Source organism: Callithrix jacchus, chromosome 10, assembly GCF_049354715.1.
Source record: "Callithrix jacchus isolate 240 chromosome 10, calJac240_pri, whole genome shotgun sequence".
Classification (NCBI taxonomy): Eukaryota; Metazoa; Chordata; class Mammalia; order Primates; family Cebidae; genus Callithrix; species Callithrix jacchus.
The window spans coordinates 47661850-47686955 of NC_133511.1; the positions used below are offsets into that span (position 1 = coordinate 47661850).

The 25106-nt window shown below is 42.0% G+C and overlaps 1 protein-coding gene and 1 pseudogene across 10 annotated transcripts in view; both read right to left on the minus strand.

Annotated features, from left to right (window-relative positions):
• Nucleotides 1–25106, minus strand: part of FAT3 (FAT atypical cadherin 3) — a 677903-nt gene that overhangs the window by 129968 nt on the left and 522829 nt on the right. For 6 of the 9 annotated variants that reach the window (XM_035265268.3, XM_078339975.1, XM_035265265.3 and 3 more), the window contains 3 exons: nucleotides 8269–8583; nucleotides 4611–4821; nucleotides 4134–4202 (listed from right to left, as the gene is read on the minus strand). In XM_035265268.3, the coding sequence (XP_035121159.3) occupies nucleotides 4134–4202; nucleotides 4611–4821; nucleotides 8269–8583 (595 nt within the window). The remainder of the gene's footprint in view (nucleotides 1–4133; nucleotides 4203–4610; nucleotides 4822–8268; nucleotides 8584–25106) is intronic. The other 3 variants (XM_078339978.1, XM_078339977.1, XM_078339973.1) reach the window with 1 other exon arrangement.
• LOC118145759 (heterogeneous nuclear ribonucleoproteins C1/C2 pseudogene) lies at nucleotides 16685–22076 on the minus strand (annotated as a pseudogene). The gene has a single exon (XR_013523173.1). The product of XR_013523173.1 is annotated as a heterogeneous nuclear ribonucleoproteins C1/C2 pseudogene (transcript).

Genomic DNA, 25106 nt, shown 5'->3' on the forward strand with positions numbered 1-25106 from the left:
AGAGAATCATTTTTAAGGAGTAGCCTTACAGTAAGTGAGATAAAGAAAGATACTTTAGCAGATGCTTACCATTTACAAAAAAAACTATTTTTCTAGACTAAGTCAGGTGAAAAGATAAAAAAAAATGGGTGACAACATCCCCCATCCATCTTCAGATAAAGAGGAACTGTCTGAAGTGTGTAATAAAGGTGGCCTTCTCTATTCAAATATTTGCCAACAGAATAAAGATACAGGGACTGCACTGTGAACCAGATTGCATGCACATTAGTGAGTCTGTAAATCAAGGAGCTGTGGAGTTGAAATCGTAGTCCCCTGAGAAGTGTGAAGATATGTGATAAAGCCACAAAGGATTATGGGTTATTTGTGTTCCCTTCACTTTCTTTCCCTTTTAACACAGAGAAGTAACATGCTGTGCGTTGGGCTGTTTAAACACAGAACAGCCGAACTTTATTATGTTTCCTTTTAATTACAGCTTTCTTAACTCAGTTACAAGTAGGGCTTCTGTTTCTGGAAGCTGAAAAGTCTCACTGCATAACATTGCAAGCAGTGGTCTCCTTGGAGGCACAAGAAAGTGTGTGACAGATCCTCGATGCGAGGGTCTAGGCTTGGAAACGAAATCTTGTTCATCACCCAGTTTTTGTGAATTCCTATCATGGTGGGAGGCAAAGAAATGCAGTTAAATAAGAATTGGGTAGATTTGGAAATGCAGAAATGAGACTTTACTCTCAGGAGAAAAGCATGCTGAAACACCATTTCTACTCACTTAATGAGAATTTATTAGTTATAGCATTTGTAAGCTATCAGTGCAATGCCAAGATGATGTGTTTTCTGTAACTCAGGGTCTTTTTAGGTGTCTGAAAGCATTGTCTGTAATGGAACCAAATCTCACTCCCGTTGGAAGAGTCATAGAATATTTGCCCAGGCAAGGCCCATACTTAAACCTGAGACCTCATTTCAGATCCACGCTGACATTACATATCTGGCGCCTATTCCAGGCATTCACTGCTATGTTTCTTAAGCATTGAGGGACATTCTTCGCTCTTTCCCCTGTATGTTAGCTTGGCCAAAAAAGATGCTTAGTTAAGGAGAAAGGGAACAAAGAGATGAGAGTTTCCATGGCCAAAGATAAATAAGCAAGAAATCCTGAGAGTGAGGATAAAACATCTGAATATGATAAAGGAAACAATAGGTATTTAGAGAAGGGGAAAGATGTTGTCAGCAGACTGCGAAAAAAATGACTCTGATGGATTAGAAAGATTTTCAAAAGGACGATTTGGTGGAATGCAGACTCTATCGATACTGAGGCAACCAGCACCTGGGAAAAGGATTTTACTTTTGCGCTGAAATAAAGATTTGGTGTTTCAAGATGTTGTTGGCTGGATGTGAGGATGGAAATAAAATCATGTTCTGTTTGGGCATCTGGCCCAGTAAGTTCAATTTGGAAAAGAAGCTTGGCTAGATGTGACTAGATTTACAGTGAAATCTCTGTGATGGAAGCTCCAGACCAGAGAGACGACCCTGTAAGTCCTCATTCAGAGACCTACAGATGCATTGAAACTGAGGGGAATCTCTAGGAAGAGTGCAGCATTTAGAAATACACCAATGAAGAAACATGAAAACTGATGCCATGTTCTTGATGATAGATTCTGGGTCCACATCTAAGGTAGTTTAAAGGGATACCTTCCAGGGAGCACTCTCATTTGTAAACTACCTCTTTCTTTTTGGACCAGTGAAATTTCTATTTTGTCAAAGGTGCGTAGGTTGCCATGGCTGGCAGCACAGTGGAAGGTCACAGTGACTCTCAGTGGGTTCCAGGGGGCATCGTAGGGTTAATGTAGTGGCTGCCTGGGGTATCTCCATCAGTCACCATAGTGTATTCCATCATCCTGGGTTGGTAGCAACAGAGGTATTGGCAGGAGGAAGGAATGAGAACACATGGGCCTTAATCTTAGGGGTTAAGAGTGGAGACAGGATAAACACAAATGAAAATATACAGCAGCACTCATCCTGCTGACAGGAAAAACATGCAAATCAGGTTACATGCAGTACTGCTAGGCATGCTTACCTACAGAGAGTCACACACACACATGCAGGAATGCTGAAGGTTGCAAGCCTGACCTGGATAACTGGGGTCAGGAAGTTGGTGAGACTAACCATTATAGGAAGGCATGCCAGCAGGATTTCAAAAGCAGAGTATAAATAAGGGCATCCCAGGGAACATGGGTGGTAGATCGGATGTGCTATGGATCAGCAGGTTTCATGCATGGATCATGCCAGGGAGAGATGTGGCACTGCCAGGTTGTAGAGGTACTTGCAAACTGGAGTGTCCAAGGAGGAGGGAGAAAAAACAGTGGCTGATGAGAAGGAGCAACTCATCTCATCTCAGGACAGCACACTAGACATTCTATTGCCTATTTGGTTTCTACTGCACTCTCCTTTAGGCTATTTAAAATAAATCACTTTTTTTTTTTGAGACAGAGTCTGGCTCTGTTGCTCAGGCTAGAGTACAATGACACAATCTTGGCTCACTGCAACCTCCACCTCCTGGGTTCAAGCAATTCTCCTGCCTCAGCCTCCCTAGTAGCTGGGATTACAGGTGCCTGCCACCATGCCCTGCTAATTTTTGTATTTTTAGTAGAGACGGGGTATTGCCATGTTGGCCAGGCTAGTCTCAAACTTCTTAACTCAAGTGATCCACCGAACTCAGCCTCCCAAAGTGCTGAGATTACAGGTGTGAGTCACTGTGCCCAGCTAGAAATCATTATTGCACATATCTCTGGAGACCTGGCACTAGAGACACGTGTTAGAACCGAATTGTACTTTCTGTGACTCTGACTGGAGGTAGAAGTGAAGGAATCATTAAAGATGACTGTACAGACAACCAGATCATGACTAAGTGCCACATTTCGTGTGCCAAGAAAGAAGAGATTGCATTTGATAATATCTTAATGAGCTGGAAATTACCGGGAAGATAAGCAAAGACACCTTTCATGGATCAGAAGGAGTTCCATTTCAAATATGTTGAATGGGAATGAAGAAGGAAGTGAAAGCTTGGTGTGAGGATGGCCATGTACAGGATGGCATGCTATTAATACCAAATAAGTAAAACAAACATTTCACCATCATTTCATCAAACGGAACATGGAGACAAGAGCTCTTTGCTTTTTGGAAGTTCAGAGGACTCTCTATGGAGGTTTGACTGGGGGCCATGGAACAGTCTTTTCTGTGCCTTGTTAAAACCATTGTGGAACTTTCTAAATGCTTCTCCCAAGCACAGCCATTCCTGAGGGGAGAGGCAGGTTCCTGCCCATCCTATCCAGGCAGTGACATGTGGAAGGAAATGATTCCCCCAGACCGACTCTCTCCTGGATTCCCTGCCTCCCACAGAGAAGCGTGGGAAGTCAGCTTTAGCTCAACCCAGTGTCCGACCTGGTGACACACTCTCTTCTCTGTTTTAGCAACAGCCTGCTTTGTTTCCTGGTCCTCAGCACTCATTTCCTCTCCATTGCCTCTCCCTGCAGGTTTGTCAAGGGCCGTAGTGCTGTTTTGCCCTTTCCTTTTGCAGCCTGGCGTGCTTGCTTGCTTGCTTTCAAGGAATTTAAAGGTTGGCTCCTAGGGTCTATCCCACATGCTTCCATCTGCTTCCCCTATTCAGCTTGCGGGGGGAGGCTGACTGGCTATATATCTAGGTTCCATTTCCTGCCCTTCCTCTTGTGGACGGCAGCCAGGGGACTATCCTGATGGGCTTTTGGTGTATGAATGGTACTACTGCTGCAAAACAGAGGGGCTGGAATACATTTTAATTTCTTTTTCAATTGGAAAAGGCCCAGTGAAATAAACCAACCTACAAAAAGATTAAAAACAAAACAACAAGCCCACATACCTCAAAGGCAAAGAAACAAAAATCAAAACAACCCCCCCAAAATCCAAACCCCATCAAACCTCAAACAAAGGAAGTCATTGGATATGAGTAATGCAATAGCTGTTAGAGGCATATATGAAATCTGTGGGCCGCACTTCAGCCTGTCAGAGGCAGTTATGAAAGATGTAATTCAATTTGCTTCAAAAAAAAAAACCCGTAAAAGGCAGATTGGATAGCTGTATTTTAGCAAATGTGTTTGCACTAAGGGTACCTTCTGTTGAACAGTTCTGCCCACAAGCTGTCTGTAGAATATAGAACATCTCTCGAGCATGCTTGCCACCTTGAAGCAGGGAAGTCGGGAGCAGAAAAAAAAAGAACAGAATGCAGAAAAAAGGTGAAGAAAAAGAGAGAAATGAAGGACAGCAAGTCTAGTACCATCAATACATTTAGAAATGAGATTAGCCAAGTGTGACAATAGAATTTAAATGACACACAGAAAGACATTAAGATCGCAGTAAATAACGTACTATGGAAAATCCAGCCAGAGAGCACTTTCTGTTCAGCTTAGCTACAGAGTCAGAACGAAAGCACAGGTCGATTATTCATTTTACTGGCTCTTTTGCATTCCAGCACTATGTATTTTTTAATCTTGGCACTGTTAGCTTTTTGCTTTCTTTTCTTTTTTTTTGCTAGTTGTTTCATTTAATTATTACATTGCACAATACTGCTCTGTAAGACTCGAACTTACCAACTATGTCAAACCACAGAGGGGTGTTAGCTGGCTGCACAGACACCACCCCTACAATTTCAGTCACTCTATCACTTTCCATGACCGTGAAGTTATAAAACGGCTCATCGAAGGTCAATGGTATAGGTGAAGGGGGTGGTTTCTTAATCCATTCAATGTGGAGGCGGGCCGTGGAAGATTTCTGTGGGCGCCCATTGTCCACTGCCTTTATCTACTCACACAGGGAGAGAACAGAAAGATGTCTCAGACTTCTGACTGCTGTGGAGTTTGGATCTGTCACTCATGTTGCTGGGCCAAGAGTTCATCTTCAACAGTGTCAGCAAGGGGAAGAAAGGAGTGGAGGTCTGGGGAGAAAAGGCTTGGGAACAGAGGGGGAAAAACCCAGTCATGTGGAAGCCTTCCACCACGTTTGCCAGAGGCTGTCTGAACCACAGTCAACTTAGCAGATATGGATACCTTGAAAGACAAATGCTGTACTTACAGTTTGCGGTGATTTATGGGCCTGAATAGTAGTTATGTAAATAGAAATAGCTAATTTGATTCCTGATAGCATGATCCTGAACCTCGCCTCTGATGATGATATATGAAAGGGAGGAAAGTGCACTGTGAAACCTTACATATGTGTGAATGATATGTGCAGAAGTGTGTGTGTATGTGTGGGGGTTGTGTTTTGCAGTGTGTGGTTGTATATGTGTGTGTGGGGCTGTGTTTTGCAGTGCGTGGTTGTGTATGTGTGTGTGGGGTTGTGTTTTGCAGTGTGTGGTTGCGTATGTGTGTGGGGGTTGTGTTTTGCAGTGTGTGGTTGCGTATGCGTGTGGGGTTGTGTTTTGCAGTGTGTGGTTGTGTATGCGTGTGGGGGTTGTGTTTTGCAGTGTGTGGTTGTGTATGCGTGTGGGGGTTGTGTTTTGCAGTGTGTGGTTGTGTATGCGTGTGGGGGTTGTGTTTTGCAGTGTGTGGTTTGTATGTGTGTGGGGGTTGTGTTTTGCAGTGTGTGGTTGTGTATGCGTGTGGGGGTTGTGTTTTGCAGTGTGTGGTTGTGTATGTGTGTGGGGGTTGTGTTTTGCAGTGTGTGGTTTGTATGCGTGTGGGGTTGTGCTTTGCAGTGTGTGGTTGTGTATGCGTGTGGGGGTTGTGTTTTGCAGTGTGCGGTTGCGTATGCGTGTGGGGGTTCAGTTTGGCAGTGTGTGGTTGTGTATGCGTGTGGGGTTGTGTTTTGCAGTGTGTGGTTGTGTATGTGTGTGGGGGTTGTGTTTTGCAGTGTGTGGTTTGTATGCGTGTGGGGTTGGGCTTTGCAGTGTGTGGTTTGTATGCGTGTGGGGTTGTGCTTTGCAGTGTGTGGTTGCGTATGCGTGTGGGGGTTCAGTTTGGCAGTGTGTGGTTGTGTATGCGTGTGGGGTTGTGTTTTGCAGTGTGTGGTTGTGTATGCGTGTGGGGTTGTGTTTTGCAGTGTGTGGTTGTGTATGCGTGTGGGGGTTGTGTTTTGCAGTGTGTGGTTGTGTATGCGTGTGGGGGTTGTATTTTGCAGTGTGTGGTTTGTATGTGTGTGGGGGTTGTGTTTTGCAGTGTGTGGTTTGTATGTGTGTGGGGGTTGTGTTTTGCAGTGTGTGGTTGTGTATGTGTGTGGGGGTTGTATTTTGCAGTGTGTGGTTGTGTATGTGTGTGGGGGTTGTGTTTTGCAGTGTGTGGTTGTGTATGTGTGTGGGGGTTTTGTTTTGCAGTGTGTGGCTGTGTTTCTCAGCGCCTTCCTTCTGCTCTTTGTGATTGTTAGCAGCACAGGATATCAGAACCATGATAGAGTGGGTTGGGAAAGGGAGCAGGCTGGAGCTAACTGCCTTGAGGCCCTTCAGTTTTGCCACCTGTAGAAAGGTAACAGAGAACTTTCTGGGCAGCGTAATCCCTGGAGGCAGCGTGGAAGGGAGGACAGTGCTAATGACTCTTCTCTGTGGTCATAATCAGCTGATATAAGGGCTCTGAAAGCAAGTCTCCCTGCTCACTTGTGTAGGGTGAATGCCTGTCGTGTTCTGGACTCAAATGGAAGGGTCGAAAGCTCCAAGAAGCAAACGCCAAAATGAAACAAAAACAAAAATAAGTTTTTAAAAGGACTTCCAAGTATTACATTTAAAAAATAACATTTATGGGCACATAACTGTTATAGCCTTTAAAAACAGTGACAATGGATAGCACCCTCATGCTATGTGTTCATGGATGAATTCTTTGCCCCAGAATATTCCTGTGGGATGAGAATCCTTGAGGATATATGTTTAGACCAGCTTCCACAGGAGCTAAGACAGGCATTTGAGAACAAATTGTTTTTTAGGGGAAAGTGCTTTCAGGAGAAAGAGAATAGAGATCAGGGTGGGTGGGGTAGGAGTTAAACCAGGATGTGGTCCTGACTGACTGGAGGGATCCTGTGGGGAGCTCTGAACCATTAATTGCACCAGAGTTGAATCCACCTTGAGGCAAGCGGATTGGACTTGTGTATCTGGATGTCAGTCAGTCAGTGGCTGTGGGCTGCAAGACTCGAAGCTGGGAATAGACTCTTTCACCAAGAATCATCCAAGGGTGATTCTCTGGAGAAGTGGGCAGCTGTGAGTCATTGACAGCCAATACTTGCAGCAGCTGAGGGACAGATAAACCAGTCTGAGAAGGGGATCTGGGCAGAACACCAATAGTATCTACTCAAATTTATCTCCAGTCCTCAAAGATTCCCAAATTGCAGGTCTCACACAGCTGCAATGGCACACAGCACATCAGAGCTTCTAACTGTAGAAACAGAGCTGGTGTTTTACTAATCTTTTTTTTTTCTCTTCCCACTGTTCTGGATATGTTACTGAGCACAGCAAAGAACCCATGTCTAGACCACAGGAGAGAAAGGATAGATCAAGGAACTCAGGCCATCCTTTCAAATAATAAAGGACTAACCTAGGAGAGGAGGATAAAGACAAAGGGAAGGGTGGTGGATGACGCCGACTTTTGATAACTGTTGGGACCCTGGACCATGCTCATCGCTTGTAAGGACACCAACTGCCTTTCTAGAATAGGTGCTACCTGGCTAAATGGTTGGGGTTGGGGGAGGATGGGAGCTTTAAGTTTCTATATGAGATGGTGCTCATGCTTGTTTTTACTTTTCTAATTTAATGAAAAATTCAGTCGCTTTATATTTGAGTTTTTTTCAGTTCTAACAGAATAAATATCACTGTGATTTGTGTCTCACAATTTACACAGGTACATCCATGCTCTATCACATTGGTGATAATTTCAAACGTTGTTTCGACGGGAAGTCTTAGGGACATGTTGAGAGACATGTTGGTGGTGGGTAGGATGTGCTACCCTGCTGTTCCCCTACCTTTACTTTACATCTATGTTCAGTGCTTTGAGGATGATTTAGAGCTGCAGAAAGAGTGGCTGAGAATGTGGTGAAACAGGCTGTGGCCTGGGAATGGGGGGAAATGATGACAGGACACAACCAAAGGAAATTGTCTCCTTATTTAAGAACATCAAGCATTCTCACCTGCACTGGCCTCCCAGAAAGAACCCTTCCACAGCCATGTGGCTTCACTTTTTATTCTAAAGATTTATTGCTCAAAGGAGTATACTTGAATAAGAACATAACCACTTCCCCCCATCCACCGTGCTGCTGGAGTTTGGAAGATCTTACCGTTAGGATGTCATAACTCCCTGCTGTAAACTGCTTTCTAGAAGAAACCATCCCAGTTTTAGGATCAATAAAGAACTTTCCATCATCATTCCCATCCACAATACTGTAGGAGATTTCTGCGTTGGGGCCCTCATCTCTATCAAATGCAAAAGCCCTGTAAATCGGTTCTCCTCTCTTCTTTCGGTCACGTTCCGGCAGCTTGATCTGGTAGACCTTCTCCGGGAACTGGGGCTTGTTGTCATTTTCATCCAGAACCTGAACCACCACCCAAATAGTTGACTGTTTTGGAGAGGGACCACCATCTGTCACAGTCACCTGAAAAGGAGAGTATGATGTGATAAGAATGGAGAAAAATTATTCCTGCTATTCCTACCCAGGCCCATCCCACAAAGGTCAATTCTGTGCACTAGAACATCTCAAATTTTCTTATTCCTGTAGTTAATATCAAATGTATAAATTTGCATAGTTTATCCATAAAAGTAGGGGGAATGTTCCAAATCCAGTAGTGGAAATCACTGCTTAAAGGATAGTAGGGAATCAGGGCTGTCTTAGACCCTTAGGCTGTGATATCAAATTATCATAGTCCGGTTAGCTTTGAAAAAACAGAAATTAATTTCTCACAGTCCTGGAGGATGGGAATCCCAAGATCAAGGCACCGGTTTGTGTCAGGTGAGGGCCTGTTCCTCACAGACAGTGTCTTCTAGCTATGTCTTCACATGGAATAAGGCACTAACTAATTCTTTGAGGGCACTAATCCAGTTCATGAGGGTGGAGCCCTTATGACCTAATGACCTTCCAAAGGTCTTCCCTTCTAATACCGTCACTTTAGGGATTCAGTTTCAACCTATTTTTGGAGGACACAAACATTCAGACCATAGCCAGGGCTCATTGCAGTATGGAGTGAAGAGGGAAAAGAAATAGAATTCCCTTCATGAAATAGGCAAGCTTATATACATTTAGTGGATTTAAACTATGTCCCCCTCCCAGACACAAAATACAGTATAACCATGATCACACATTAACCATGGATAGTTCTTCTAATGCATGGACAATGCTATCCTACCCAAACTCTTTTAGTATTCATTATCTTCTTTTTTCTTCTTTCTATAGACTGAACTGTGTCCCTCTTAAAATTCATGTTAATGCTCTAACTGCCCATGTGTTGTTGTTAAGGTTAAATGAGATCATAAGGGTTGAGTCCTGATGTGACAGAACTAATGTCCCTATAAAAGAGGAAGAAACCCTAAAGATCCCCATCTCTCTCTGCCATGTGAACACACAGAAGGTAGCTAGCTGTCTCCAAGCCAGAAAGAGAGCCCTCACCGCAAACTGAATCCTGCTGGAATGTTGATCTTGGACTTTCTAGTCTTCATATTGTAGTCTGAATGTTTGTAACCCCTCAAAATTCATATGTTGAAACCTAATTTCCAATGCAATAGTATTAGGAGGTGGAGTCTTTAGGTGGTGATTAGATCATGAGGATTGAACTCTCACAAATGGGATTAGGGCCCTTTGAAAGAGGCTGAGAAGGCTTGCTTGTCCCTTCCACCATATGAGGACATGGCCAGAAGGTGCCATCTAGCAGGAACAAGCTATCATCTGCTGGTGCCTTGATTTCAGACTTCCCAGCTTCCAGAATTGGGAACAATAAATTTCCGTTCTTTAAGCCATTCATCCTATGGTATTTTGTTACAGCAACCTGAGCAGACTAGGACACATCTCCATGTAAGACTGGATTTTTACACTGTCATTGAACAAAAGAAAAACGGTGATATATATTCCACTGTTTGATGTTTGATTTTAAGTACATTAAAATGTGTTTAACAATCACAAAATAGTTTTCTTTTCCTCTCTGGAAAATTGGAAGGGCATGTACACCCCTTCTCATATCAGTATGAAGCTGTTCTTATGTGTGGCTGTGAAAATTGAGAGAAGAGTAATGAAGAACACATAGCTAAATAATTTTCATGGAAATTACAAAAAGACTTTGCATCCTAGTGTGAGTAATCTTCTTATTAGCCATGGTGATGACAATCACTAATATTAATACCTAACATGTGAATGGTGTGACAGTTTATAAAGCACTCTTTCATGCATTATTTCATTTATTTCCAAAACATCCTCTTCAGTGAGTGCAGCAGGTTTATTTATTCCCATTTCACAGATGAGAAAACAGAGGCTCAAAACAAACCATTGTTACTAAGTTCTAAAGCTAGGTATTAAATTTGGGAAATTCTTAATGTTCTGTTTAACAAAAAGAGTGGAAGGACCTATGTTTCATCTTTAAATCATTAGCTTGAATGAAACAGATTATTACTTTCATATATGTATTTGGAGGCTGGAAGGAACATTAAGATGCACTCTATCAATAGGAGAAAAACAACAGTAAATCAAAGCAGCTGGTCAGCTATTTTGTCACCTAATAAAACAACCTGACAGGTGTAACTGAAACAAAGGCCAAAAATGTGGAAAAACACATTAAAGCCTTTTTGCAAAATGGAATTGCAATCTAGTTTCTCTTACAAGCTGCCTAGGAGAATAGCTTTAATAGATTTAAGATAAATTTTCATAGGAGTTCTCACTTTCTTTGAAAAATCAATCAAGTTTCCTTCCAAGGTTATTTTCCCAATTGGTTTGTCGTGTTTCACAAAAGAACCACATCGGGACCAATATGTGCCAAGGTTGGATTTTGACTCTTGAGCTAATTCCTTCACATGCTGAGTTCTGAAGAGGCACATTCTGCTGCTGCTGGTGAACACAAATGTTACACTCCCAGGTGACCTGTGTTGACCAAACACATCGATTTCTTGGCTGCTCAACTACTCTGCCTCTTTTTTGCTTGAACAGCTTGTCCAAATTCAGGCAACTCTTACTGTCTTCATCGTGCACAAAACCACCACCTTGTCTATTAATGCCCTGCAAAGGGCTCTGAGACAGTGTTTTGGAGCTGCTTCAGGGCCAGGTGCCTGCCAGGGAAAGGAGCTCCTCTTGGCAGCAGTTTGCTGCTCACTGGAGGATGTCCTGCTATTAAGTGCTTTTCTTTGGAGCATACCTGGATTTACAAACCCAGGTCCTTGAGGTGTCTACCTACAGATGGGAAATGTGATAGCTACACAGCACTTGCAGAATCTCTCAGGAGTGCTATGTGTAGTGGGGTCACTTGTCATCATGTCACCTCAAGCACCCAACTGCCTCAGGCCATGAGGGCATCCTTCAGGTCCTCTTTTCTCTGGAGAGCTGTCCCTATCCTTTCTTTGGAGCTTGTCTACTCACCCTTTAAGTCCAGCTAAATGTCACTTCCTTGAGGCTGCCTTCTCTGACCCCACAGACCAACTGCCAGGTTTCCCACCCCCTCATTCTGTACTGTTAAATCACCCTATGCTTTTCTTTTGTAGCACTTACCATTGTGGAAATTAATTAAATACATGATTCTCTACTGAAGTGGATAAACGGCATATGGGCAAAGACAGACTGTGCTTGTTTTCTCACTGCTCTCGCCCCTGTGTCAAGCCACAGAACATGTTCCTTTCATGCTTATTTAATGAATGAGGCTCTAATGCAGGTCCCATTTGAACAGTCTCTTTAGCCAAAGCAGTCTCACCTTGCAAAAATTTCTGAGATGGTTCAAAGCCCTTTACAACATAGCGCTAAGCTGCCTTTCTTGTGTTTTTGCCAATTACTCTTCCATCTCCTTACCCATGGTTTCATCTACTACCTGCATGCTGATAATTCTCCAATGTGTATCTCTTGTACCTAAGCCTATTTCCTCTTCACCAAACCAACATATTCAACTATTCACCAGTAATCCACTTTCTGGATCCTAGCACCTCAAAAGTCACAAACTGAAATCAATACCCTCAAACCTCCTTCTTTCCCTATGTCCATTGTTTCAATAAGTGGCAGCCCTATCTACTCACACAGTGGTGCACACCAGAATCCTCGGTACCCACCTAGGGTCCTCCTCTGTCCATGTATATCCAACTGAACTTGGAGTCCAGCAGGTGTCTCACATACACCCCCACCCCAAGCTGATCTTCTGCCCTATTACAGTCCTGCTTGCGTCTTGCTTGGAAGGCCACAGTAGCCTCCTGACCTCCCCACCTTCAGCCTTTGCCTTTGTCATAGAGTGGTTTTTCTTCTTCAAAAATCTGATCGTGTCACTGACCTGTATAACACTCATCACGGGCTCCTTGAGGGTGAAGATCTGCCTGGATTCTTCCTGCATCTGGCCAGCCTTGATGATCAGCCTGTACTGTCTGCCCCTTTCCCACCTCTATGCTCAGTTACACAGTGAGCTTGGGAGGTCCTGAGCTTGCCATGCTCCTATAGCTCATTCCTTTACATAGTCATTTGTCTTCATGGAATGCCCTCTCCTGGGGTATATACCTGACTCATTCTAGAAGCCTCAATCCAAACATTCCTGTGAAGCCATTACCTGCCTCCTGCAGACCTACGTAGGGACCCTTATTATGTTTCCACACCACTGTGAGCATAGTTCTAGGATACTAATTATCATCCTGCATTTTAAGTGTCCATTCACTTATTGGTCTCCATTCAATCCTTCTAGAATGTGAGCAACTTGAGGCCAAGAGAACTGTAGCTTACTCATTGTTATGTTCTGGCACCTGGTACAGCTCTAAGTGACAGATAAATGTTCTATGAAATCAAGAATTAATTTACCTAGAACTCTTCCCTATTATAATAAGTGAAAGGAACATTTAGACACTGTGGGCTTCTCTATAAAAATGAACATACAATCTCCCAAGTGCTTCCAGTGCTATGATTCTATTCATGGGGTCAGCTAGAGACAGACACAGTTTTAATCATGCACTCTGAGGTTAATGCCCACTTTACGTAACTGAGAACACTAGCAATCTGAAGATTGTGCAGATTATGCAGAATGATTTTTAGCCACTCCCCCAACTTTGCTCACTTTTGTGGACATTCATCCACATTCTCCTGAAATAATTTATTCCCATGTCTAGCTCCTTCAGTGCACTGTGAGCTACTCAAACGCAGGAACCTTATCTTTTTCATCTTTCCTAAAGCCTAGTGTCCTCTCAATAAATGTTTCCTGAACTGAACTACACTGCTAACCTCACAGTCTTAATTTTCATTATTATTTCTCTGGACCCATTCATCTTCCCTGCCACATTTGTGCCTGAATTTTAATAATGAATGCTTAATGAAATAATCAATGGCATCATCAATGATTCCATCAGATTCTCAGACTTCAGATTTCCTAATACTTTATGCCTCAAACCCCCCTTGGAAGGAATTATCCCATATGAAAGGAGTAGCAGCACTGGACGAAGCAAAACTAGCCGAGATAAATCGCCATCATCTCCTCTTCTTCATTTCTCATTAAGGATTCAAGAAATGGGCCATTGTTTAGAAGTGATCCGTATGTCTACTCTTGCTCTGCTGCAACCTGACAAGAGAACAGACAGCCATCCTCACCTATATTTTCTGCTGTTATTGCCAACCATTAATCTGTGCTGGAAATTAAGCAAAAGCCTGAAAGCCTAATTTAGATGATAACAGCTACCACTTAATAAACGGAGCCACAACTGGGTGGGGCACGGTGCTCATGCCTGTAATCCCAGCACTTTGGGAGGCCAAGGTGGGCGGATCACCTGAGATCAGCAGTTCAAGACCAGCCTAACCAACATGGAGAAACCCTTTATCTACTAAAAATAAATTAGCCAGGTGTGGCAGTGCATGCCTGTAATCTCAGCTACTCGGGAGGCTGAGGCAGGAGAATCCCTTAAACCCAGGAGGCGGAGATTATGGTGAGCTGAGATCACGTCATTGCATGTACTCCAGCCTGGGCAACAAGAGCAAAACTCTTTCTCAAAACACACACACACACAAAAACAAAACAGGAGCCACAAACAGTTCAGCACTCTGTGAATGCCAGGCAGAGCCAGAAGGCAGGACAATTACAACAAGAAACACGTCTTTAGGTCTGTTCCTGGAAGAAACAAGAGCTTCGTAGGACCAAAAACAGTTAGACACTGAGAATTTTGAAGTCATGGCAGCTGGTGGGAGGGCACACTTCTCACTTACTGAAATTGCCTGATGTATTTATTTTTGTTGTCTCCTTTCCCCAAGTGGAAGATAAGTACATAAACTGCCTAAAGCAGAGATCTTATCCACTGCCTTGTTCCCAGTGATTACAAGAGTATCTAAGAATGTATTCAATATCTTTAAGCTGAAGAGTTAAAATCTGGCATTTTCCTCATCCGTTAATTCACCACAAATGATTATTTCCAGGCTATTGTACTTATAATGGAAATCCTTCTTCAGAGATTACATATCCCCCTCCCCATTTTATACAGTGGTCCCCTACTGTCTTTGGATTTGCTTTCCACAACTTCAGTTACCTGTGGTTCATCACAATAAGCTATTTTGTGTGTGACAGAGAAAGAGATCAGTCACATAACTTTTATGACAGTATATTGTTATAACTCTTCCACATTATTATTGTCATTGATCTCTTACTATGCCTAGTTCATACATTAAGCTTTATCATAGGTATGTATGTTTAGGAAAAAAGATAGCACATGTAGGGTTCAGTATTATCTGCAGTTTCAGGCATCCACTGGGGACCTTGGAACATATCTTTCATGGATAAGGGGCGACCACTTTATTTGTCCTTGACACTTTATCATTATCGTATACATTATGTATTTCACTTGTGTGGTTATCACATATCTGCTTTTACTAGAACATGAGCTCCACAGAGCATGGGTTTTCATCTATTTTGTGCAGATGTATTCCTAGCATCTACAACAGTGCCTAGAACGTAGTAAGCATTCCATAAATATTGGTTGAATGAATAAGTGAAATATTTATCCAGTACCTTTTAGATAACAAGCTCTTTTTCAGGCAAACTGGAAGATCAACCAAATAACCAACCAACAAACACAGATTTTAACCAAATTTACAACTCCCCCATACCCTAAATCTTCTGTAATATCCGGGACCTGCAATCACATGGCCTCAGTTTTGGTATATTCAGTAAGAGGAACTCAGTGCCTTGTGTAGCAGCCCATTTGTGGTTTGATAGATTCAATTTTCACAAAGCTCTACTTAAAATTTTTAATTAACAAATAAAAATTTTATATACTTATGATACAAAACATGATGTTTTGATATATGTATGCACTATGGAATAGCTAAAACAAACTAATTAACATATATATTATCTCACACAACTTTTTTGTGGTGAGAAAACTTAAAATCTACTCTCTAGCTGGGTGTAGTGGGTCATGCCTGTAATCCCAGCACTTTTGGAGGCCAAGGCAGGCGGATCACCTGAGGTCAGGAGTTCAAGGCCAGCTTGGTCAACATGGTGAGACCCTGTCTCTACTAAAAATACAAAAAATTAGCGGGGCGTGGTGGTACATGCCTGTAGTCCCAGATATTCAGGAGGCTGAGGCAGGAGAATCACTTGAACCTGGGAGGCAGCAGTTGTAGTGAGCCAAGATCGCATTATTGCACTCCAGCCTGGGCAACAGAGTGAGACTCCATCTCAGAAAAGAAAATCTACTCTCTTGGCAATTTTAAAGTACACAATATATTGTTATAACCATTACTATAATCACCATGATGTAAAACAGACCTCTTGAACTTGATCCTTCTGCCTAACTGAAATTTTATATCCTTCGACCAACATCTCCCCATTACCCATCCCTCCCGTCTCCTCGTTCACCTCTAGTAACCACTATTTTACTCTCTGCTCTTATAAATTTGACTGTTTTAGATTCCACATATTTGTAAGATCTTTTTATCGAACTTAACAATATTCTTCAGTTATATCCATGTTGTCGCAAATGACAAGACTTTTTTTTTTTTTTTTTTTAGACGGAGTCTTGCTCTGTTGCCAGGCTGGAGTGCAGTTGTGTGATCTTGGCTCACTGCAACCTCTGCCTCCCAGATTCAAGCAATTTTCCTACCTCAGCCTCCTCAGTAGGTGGGACCACTGGCATGTGCCACCATGTCCAGCTTTCTTTTTTGTCTTTTTAGTAGAAACGGGGTTTCACCATGTTGGCCAGGATGGTCTCGATCTCTTGACGTCATGATCTGCCTGCCTCAGACTCCCAAAGTGCTGGGATTACAGGCATGAGCTACCACGCCTGGCCAATTTCCTTCTTTTCAAAGGCTGAATAGTATTTCATTGTGTATATGTTCAACATATACTCTTCATTCATCCCTTGATGGACAATTGTGTTGTTTCCATATCTTAGCTTCTGTGAATAGTGCTGCCATGAGCATGGAAATGCACGCATCTTTTTTTTGTGTAAGAAAATATTGTCTTTATTTTTAAATACAAAATTCACTGCTATGAACAGTGCAGCAATGGGCATGAAATGCATGCATCTTTTCTTTTTTTATATAAGCAAATATTGTCTTTATTTTATTTTTAAATATATTTTTAGTATTGTATTTATGGAAATACAGGGGTACAGGTGGTATTTGGTTACATGATTAAGTTCTTTAGTGGCGATTTATGAGATTTTGGTGCATGCATCACCTGAGCAGTATACACTGCACCATATTCATAGTCTTTTATCCCTCGCTGTCCTCCCACTCTTCCTCCAAGTCTCCAAAATCCATTGTATCATTCTTATGCCTTTGCATTCTTATAGCTTAGCTTCCACATATCAGTGAGAATATACAATGTTTGGTTTTCCATTCCTGAGTTACCTTACTTAGAACAATAGTCTTCAGTCTCATCCAGGTTGCTGCAAATGCTATTAATTCATGCCTTTGTATGGCTGAGTAGTAATCCATCGTGTGTGTGTGTGTGTGTGTGTGTGTGTGTGTGTGTACCACAGTTTCTTTATCCAAGACTTCTTTTCAAGATGGTGATTTCATTTCCTTCGCATATATACCCAGAGGTGGAATTGCTGGTTCATATAGTAGTTCTATTTTTAGCTTTTGAGGAGCCTCCATACTATTTTCCATTATGGTTGTCCTAATTTACACTGGGAAAACAGTGTACAAGGGTTTCCTTTTCTCCATATCCTCACCAACACGTCACAGAGTTTTTCTTAATACTAAATTCAAATATAACTGCCTATACTTACTAGCCTAGACTGCTTATAGAGTCCTATAGTTTTGCTCTTTGTAGTGATATAGTAAACGTCAAATTCTTCTTCCACTCTGCCCCAGCTACCCATTGTTGTGTAACATAAAATTATGTGACTTAAAATTACTGGAATCTTTTTCATGTCTTTCATGGTTCTGGGGTTGAATGGGGGCAGTTCTTTTTTTTTTTTTTTTTTTTCTCCAAATTCCTGGTTTAATAAGGACTTGTTTATTTTGAAGAAAAAAGGTCCCAAACATCAGGCTGTTCACAAAAATAACCCACAGTATCAACTTTAGAAAACAAATCTTAAGACTATAACACTATTTTTCTAGAGGATGCATTTGACATGCCAACTCTCATTCACAAAAATACATCGTTACATTTGTGTTGAACTGCCCCACGGAGCACACTAATGTTGGGGGTGTAACACACATACTTCTAACTCAAAGCTGCTTTCAGGAGCTACTCAACTAAATGAGATTGCCTTTGCAGTTAGGGAAGCAACTACTGAACATATGTATGAATGAAAAGAACTGTACTCCCTTCATAACAAGAGATTATTTTGGAGAGAGTTGATAAAAACCATACATCCTTTTTATTGTTAAGTCATAAAGAGGTATCAAAATTAAAAGCAAAAATTACAGGGTAAGACTTAACAAAACTACTAGGAGCATCAAAAAGGAAGTGAAAATGGGACTAGGTGCAGGGAAATATGAATTAACGAACATGGGAAGGACAAGGATGGGGAGAACAGTGCGCATGTGCTGAAGATACTAGGGGAGAGGATCTGGTGAAAAATTTGATCTTAGACAAGCGCCTAGGTAAAGAAATAATGGGATAAGATTTCTAAACCCCACTATGTGCTTAAGAGTCCTCCTCGCCATTGGCGCTGTCTCTGTCATCCTCTCCTTCCTCAGCCTCTTTTTCATCATCCTTGATCAACTCCAGCTGGTCATCTCCCCGATCTTCATTATCATCATCATCCAGTAGGTCCCCCCCGTCAGCAGAGTCATCTGCACCCCCCTCAGACTCCATCTTCACATTAGTCTCTTCTTTCTTCATGGAGCTGCTGCTCTGCTCCTCTTCTGAGTTATCATTCTTCATCTCTACTGCTTGTTTGCTCTGTTCCTTTTCAAATTTTTCCAGGTTTTCCAGGAGATAATCCACTTTTTGTTTTATCTGGGTCAGTTCCTTCTTAATGGCCTGAAGGTCATCTCCTTTCAATTTTCCAGACTTGGAAGATCCCCGCTGTCCACTCTTATAATTGAAGCCACTTTTGCCCCTTCGTGAGGTGTTTCCTGATACACGCTGACGTTTCGAGGGCACTACAGCCCAAGCAATAGGAGGAGGAGGAGGTACACGTGCTGGGTAGCTGTACATCCTATCATAATAATCCCGTTGAAAGTCATAGTCCAAGCCAAAAGAGGAGCCGTACATCTCCGCTGCAGATCGTTTCACACCTGCTTTTCCTCGGTTCACTTTTGGCTCTGCAGCCAGGTTAATATCTAAAACCTGGCCAGCAATCATTCTGCCATCCTCTCCTGCTACAGCAGCCCGGGCATTTCTCTCATTAACATATTGAACGAAGGCAAAGCCCTTATGAACAGAGCAGCCCACAATTTTGCCATACTTCGAAAAGATTGCCTCCACATCAGATTTCTTGACCATGAGAGTGTTGAGATTCCCAATGAACACACAGGAGTTCATGGAGCGAGGATCTGTCTTGTTGGTAACGTTACTGGCCATTGTGTTTGATGATCAGGTTTGTCACAAAGCCGAAAATGTAGCTGAAGATCAAAAAAATCTCACAGGAGGGAGGAGGGAGAAGAGACTCGATTCTGAGTCTCCTACTCCTGGGTTCTACGTGCAGAAGCCGACTGCTGCTGGAGGTCGGCAACGTGGACACAACCGCTCAGTGTTCGTCTCTTCACAAAATCGAATGGGGGCAGTTCTTATTTGGAGCCTCTCATGCAATTGCAGTCATAGGTAGCTGGGCCTGTAGTCATCTGACATATCTGCTAGTTGATGATGGCTATTGGCTGGGACCTCAGCTGGGTTCTAAGAGCAACTGATCCGAAGAAAGTGGCAGCTATCAGTTTCTTAGGGCCTGGACTCAAAAACTGGCACAGCATCACCTGCACCACATTCTACTGACCAATAATCTCAGAGACCAGATTTAGGAGGTGAGGTCATAAACCCCACCTCTAGATGGGAGGAAGGTCAAATAATTTGGGAGGTTATGTTTTAAAACTGCCATACTTATAAAATCCTTAAATATATTTGAGAAATCTCAACCCAGGTTGAAAAACTAATTCATATAATTATCTCTCAGATGATTTATTACATATGAGTCCTTATTTGGTATACTCATTATCTCCTTCAGGATGTTTTCCCATACACCAGCTTTCTTCTTAAAATATGATGGCCAGGACAGAACAATATCATATTAAACTTACTCAAAACTGTGCAAGGCCCTTCTGTTATCCTAGAGACAATCTCACACCTATTTCTTCAGTCCATGACTAGGCTTATTTTGGGTAGCAGCCATGTCACACAGTGCCGTGATATGAATGAATTAAACCACTTAGGTCTTTTCCTAGAAAAAGCAATAAAATATAAGTGTGTGGTTTCCTTTTGGGGGTATATGTGCAGGATTTTATATTTGCCCCTACTAAATTTCATGTTACTGGAAACTTTGGCTCCTTATTCTAGGCTGTTGGGATAATCATGATAACAGGTGACATGCATTAAAAGCCTGCCAGGCATCAATCATTCCATGTGAGATGCACAGCCCTTGCATGGTCTCCTTTATCTCACAAGATAGGTCCTGTTTTTACACCAATTTAACAGATAAGGAGATTGAATTATGAACTGGTCAAAGGTCACACTATTCTTAAGTGTGGAAGCCTTGTTTTAAATCTGGCAGTTTGGGTTCTAAGCCAGGGGTCAGCAAACTATAACCCAAGGGCAAAATCTAGTTGCTTGTTTCAGTAAATAAAGTTTTATTGGAATGCAGCCATGCTGCATTAACATATTGTCTATGGCTGCTTTCCTGTTACAAAGGCATGGTTGAGTAGTTGAGGCTGAGACTGTATGGCCCACTAAGTCTAAAATGTGCCCTGTTGAAAAAGTTTGCTGACCCCTGGTCTAAAACATTATGTCTTGCTGCCTCTTTGGTTATACTGATAGCACTTACCTCATGCCTGCTTTGCTCAGTCCTCTGCTTGATCATTTACCTACGATTGTCACTTTTTCACAGGAATCCTGTAGGCATTGCCATTTCTCTTCTGCAGCTGGAGACGGTGAGGCTTAGATGTTAGGAATATTCGCAGGGCCACTCAGCCAGAAAGTGACAGAACACGGGTTTGCGCCCAAGTCAGTTTGGCGTGGCAGCATGTGCTCTTTTCCCTACCCTGCACAGCTCATGTAGAAGCATCTGTTAACCATCTGTTTAAAATTCCCTTCCCACGTGTGCCTTTGGATCAACACTGAGCACTTCGATGTACTTCTAGAATCAAGCCTCCTTTTCCCGCTTTGATAATAGGGACCATCTTTGGCTCCAGTCTTTTCGCACTTTTCTGTCCTCAATGCCTAAAAACTGCCACTGCGGTGTGGGGTATAGCTGCAACTTCTTTCAGCACCCCAAGACTTGAGAACCTTATTTTGTGCAATTAGATCCTCTCCTACTCTCTTGTTACACGGTTACATCATCAGCTCCTCTCACCAAATTTGTTCTACCCCTTTGCACAAAAATTATTCTCCCTGATTGTGGAGATGGGAGGGAGGGCCTTGGTGGTCTTGGTTTTTCTCTATGTCTTATTTATTGGGCACTCCATGTTAACCATGTGTAGATATTCTTCCAAATGCTTAACAAATATTAACTTATGGATCTTTTTATCAGTCTCAGAGTAAAACGCGATTATTATCCTCACATAACAGATTAGAAAGAGAGCACAGAAAGGTGAACCATAGCAGGATCCAACCTGGCCTGGGGTCTGTGCTCCTAACCATCACATGATGCTGCCTTCCATCTAAAGGCTTGCCCTACCCCGTGGGTATGGCCACCTTCTCCTTCCTCTGAACACAGTTCAAACATGTCCTTTCCCTGGCCTAGGCACCACAGTTCTACATGCCCTGTGCAGGGATGGCATTTATACAGCATGTGGGCTGCTGCTGCTCCATCCTGCCAGCTGCATCTGGAAGCCACAGGAAACATGAACAATTCACTGTTCATTCTGAGGGTGGAACGTGGCCTCAGACTTTTCCGAGATAGAGTCATCTAGACAGCTGTCACTACCAATCAATCTGCCACTGTCTAGGCATACTTATTGTTCTAGGTGAAACAGCCCAAATAGCATGTATTTTTACATTCATACTGGGCTTGCCTTTATTAAATGAAACATATAGGAGGCCATTGGCTCGAACTGGACTCTTGTACCAGGATCAACAAACTGAACCAAAATGGAGTCATACATGCTAACATTCCACGCTACCAATCCAAAGCTAAGTTGTTTATCTCACCTTCAGAGAAAACAGGAGGGAGGGAGAGAGGGAGGGGGGGGGGAGAGAGAGAGAGAGAGAGAGAGAGAGAGAAAACACAGCCAAATTGCCATACTGATCAGGTTTCACTGTCACAATAAGGCGTGCCCTTTGCTTTAACCTTTGTAACTTAGAAATGTCCAATCCACTTTCTCTTCTGTTTCTGCTTTTTTCAGCCATTTTCTGTGTCTAAAGCCAAGTTCCTCTGTTCAACCCATCAGATCATTCATTCTATTTTATAGAATAATATGTTGCCAGATTCTAGAATCACAAATAAAAGCCAATTAAAATCTTTAAACTACATTTATTGTCATTTTGTCTGTAGACACTGCATACCTCTGCCTATCCTGACCATCCCCGACTTCTTCCCCAGTACTCTGTGCCTTCCTTCGCTCTGATTCTCCAATTGCTGTGAACTGCTTTAGCACGTGATACTCTTCTAAGGTAGAAGACAAATCTCAAAGCACAATTAAAAAAAAAAAAGAGAGAATTATTTCTCCCTCCACCTGTCATTATCAAAAGTCTCAGGGCCAAGCTGACAGGTTCTAGGCAAGGAAGAAATCTAAAGATGAAGCCTTTTAAACTAAGGCAGAATATCCAACCACATGCAGCAAGAAAGCTTCCAATGTGCTGCTACATCAACTCTCTCAGCTCCTGGGCGAACAAATATGAACTCATCTACACTGGCCACTAAGCTGGTCATCTCTGGCTGGGATTAGCCTTTCTTTCTACCTAAAGGTACTGTACAAATATTATCATTTTCTACATGTATCCTAATGGGTAAAATGTTAGGGTGCCCTATGATAAATTACTAATAATATGTTACCCTTCTCTTGGATCTGATTGATTTAAAACAATATATCTGGAGAGGTCACTGGATCCCAGGGGCATACTCTCTATGGGTAGGAATTTAGATGCTGTGGCTGTTGAAAATTAATTGTAGTGAAGACGCTTATCTATTTTCACTATTTATTTACAAGATCCTGTAGATCACCACTTACGTGTGCTTCGCTGTCTTCACATACGTAGGGAAATGGATGAAGAGACCCACTATTGAGTATTTTCCTATCTCTGAGTATTTCCTATGACAGAGAACCCCAGGTAAAGGGAAACTGCCTTTCCTTACCTCTTTTATACTCAGGAAAGCACAAAGTCACCAGATGACTCTCAAGAGTAAATGAGAACATAGGTATCATTCTCATTCAATCCATTTGTTTTACAGATGAGGAAACCGAGGTCCAGACAGATGTATTTTTTAGCCTAATATCATCTTATTAGAAATAACCTCAATCTTTCCAAGAGATTAGTTCCAAGCTGGCTTTTGTGCCTCAAACAAGGCTTGCATTCATAAATTGCCATCTGTGTGTGTGCCTGTTTGTGTGTGTGTATGTGTGTTAACTCAATATTGCAGAAGTTTTAATTTAGGTGTTTTCCAGAATGCTGAGCTCTTAAAAGATAATAATAAAAACAGAGGAGAACTGCCTTTAAAGTAGATGTAATGTTTACTTTCCACTTTTTATCTTCAAAATGTTTCATAAACCTTAAATACTTAATCTTTTCAAGATAGTAAAAAGGCTGAAAGAAACTTTATCTCCTCTTTACAGGTGGAGAAATAGAGAAATGACCTTCTCAAAGAATACTCAGGAGCTGTTATAAAGGCTGAGGCTGGAATTCAGACCTTTTTGTTTATGGTCTCAGACTACTGCATTCCTGGGAAGACAAGCGCTTCCTGCCATTTCTGGAAAGAAAAGTATACACAAACAGTAAATTAAAGGGTAGGTCTCAAAGGAAGAGCAACTCTAGAAGATAAACTTTCTGAAAGGTGAAATCACTGAACTAAAATTAACCTGCACGATCACCCATATTTTCCATGAAGAAAAAGCAACAGAGGCAGTATTAAACTGTCAGCCCTCAATGTCATCACATGTGTTTTTTCTTATTTGACCTATGATTTGGTATTAAGAAATAAACCAGAGATGGGTAAGTGTTCCAGTCACTCCCCACTCCAGTTTCCTCATTCTGTACTGCTTTAATACATGTCTCTGCTATTTCCAATCTCAGTAAATCAGTTATTTCAGGGAAGTGTACTTACTATGTTGAATAAACTTGTGGAGTGGTTTATAAGGGAAAGTCTTCATCAGAAATAAGGAAAAGAAAGAATGAGAGGTGAAAGGAAAGAAAGAAACAAAGGAGAAGAATACAGAAAGGAAGAGAATTAAGGGAGAAAGAAAAAGAGAAAACAGGATTAAAGAGTGATATGGTTTGGCTTCAAAATGTTCCACAAACTTTAAATACCTAATCCTTTCAAGATAGTAAAAAGGTTGAAAGAAACTGTATCTCCTATTTACAGGTGAAGAAACAGAGAAATGACCTGCTGAAAGAATACTCAGAAGCTGTTATAAAGGCTGAGGCTGGAATGTTTACTCCACCCAAATCTCACCTTGAATTGTAATAATCGCTACATGTCAAGGGTGGTGCCAGATGGTGGTAAATGAATCATGGGAGCGGTTTTCCTCATACTGTTCTCCTGGTAGTAAATAAGTCTTATGGTATCTGATGGGTTTATAAATGGAAGTTCCCCTGCACAAGCCTCTAGCCTGCTGCTGTGGAAGACATGGATTTGCTCCCCATTTGCCTTCCACCATGATTGAGAGGCTACCCCAGCCATGTGGAACTGTGAGTCAATTAAACTTCTTTCCTTTATAAATTACTCAGCCTTTGGTATGTCTTCATTAGCAGCATGAGCACAGACTAATACAATAAATTGCTGCCAGGTAGTGGGGTGCTGCTGTAAAGATACCCGAAAATGTGGAAGTGACTTTGGAATTGGGTAACAGCCAAAAGTTGGAACAGTTTGGAGGGCTCAGAAGATGACAGGAAAATGTGCAAAAGTTTGGAACTTCCTAGAGACTTGTTGAATGGCTTTGACCAAAATGCTGATCGTGATATGGAAAACAAAGTCCAGGGTGAGGTGGTCTCAGATGGAGATGAGGACCTTGTTGGGAACTGGAATAAAGGTCACTTTTGCTATGCAAAGAGACTGATGGCCTTTTGCCCCTGTTCTAGATGTCTATGGAACTTTGAACTTGAGAGAGATGATTTAGGTTATCTGGAAGAAGAAATTTCTAAGCAGTAAAACATTCCAGAGGAAGCAGAGCATAAGTATTTGGAAAATTTGCAGCCTATCAATGCAATTAAAAAA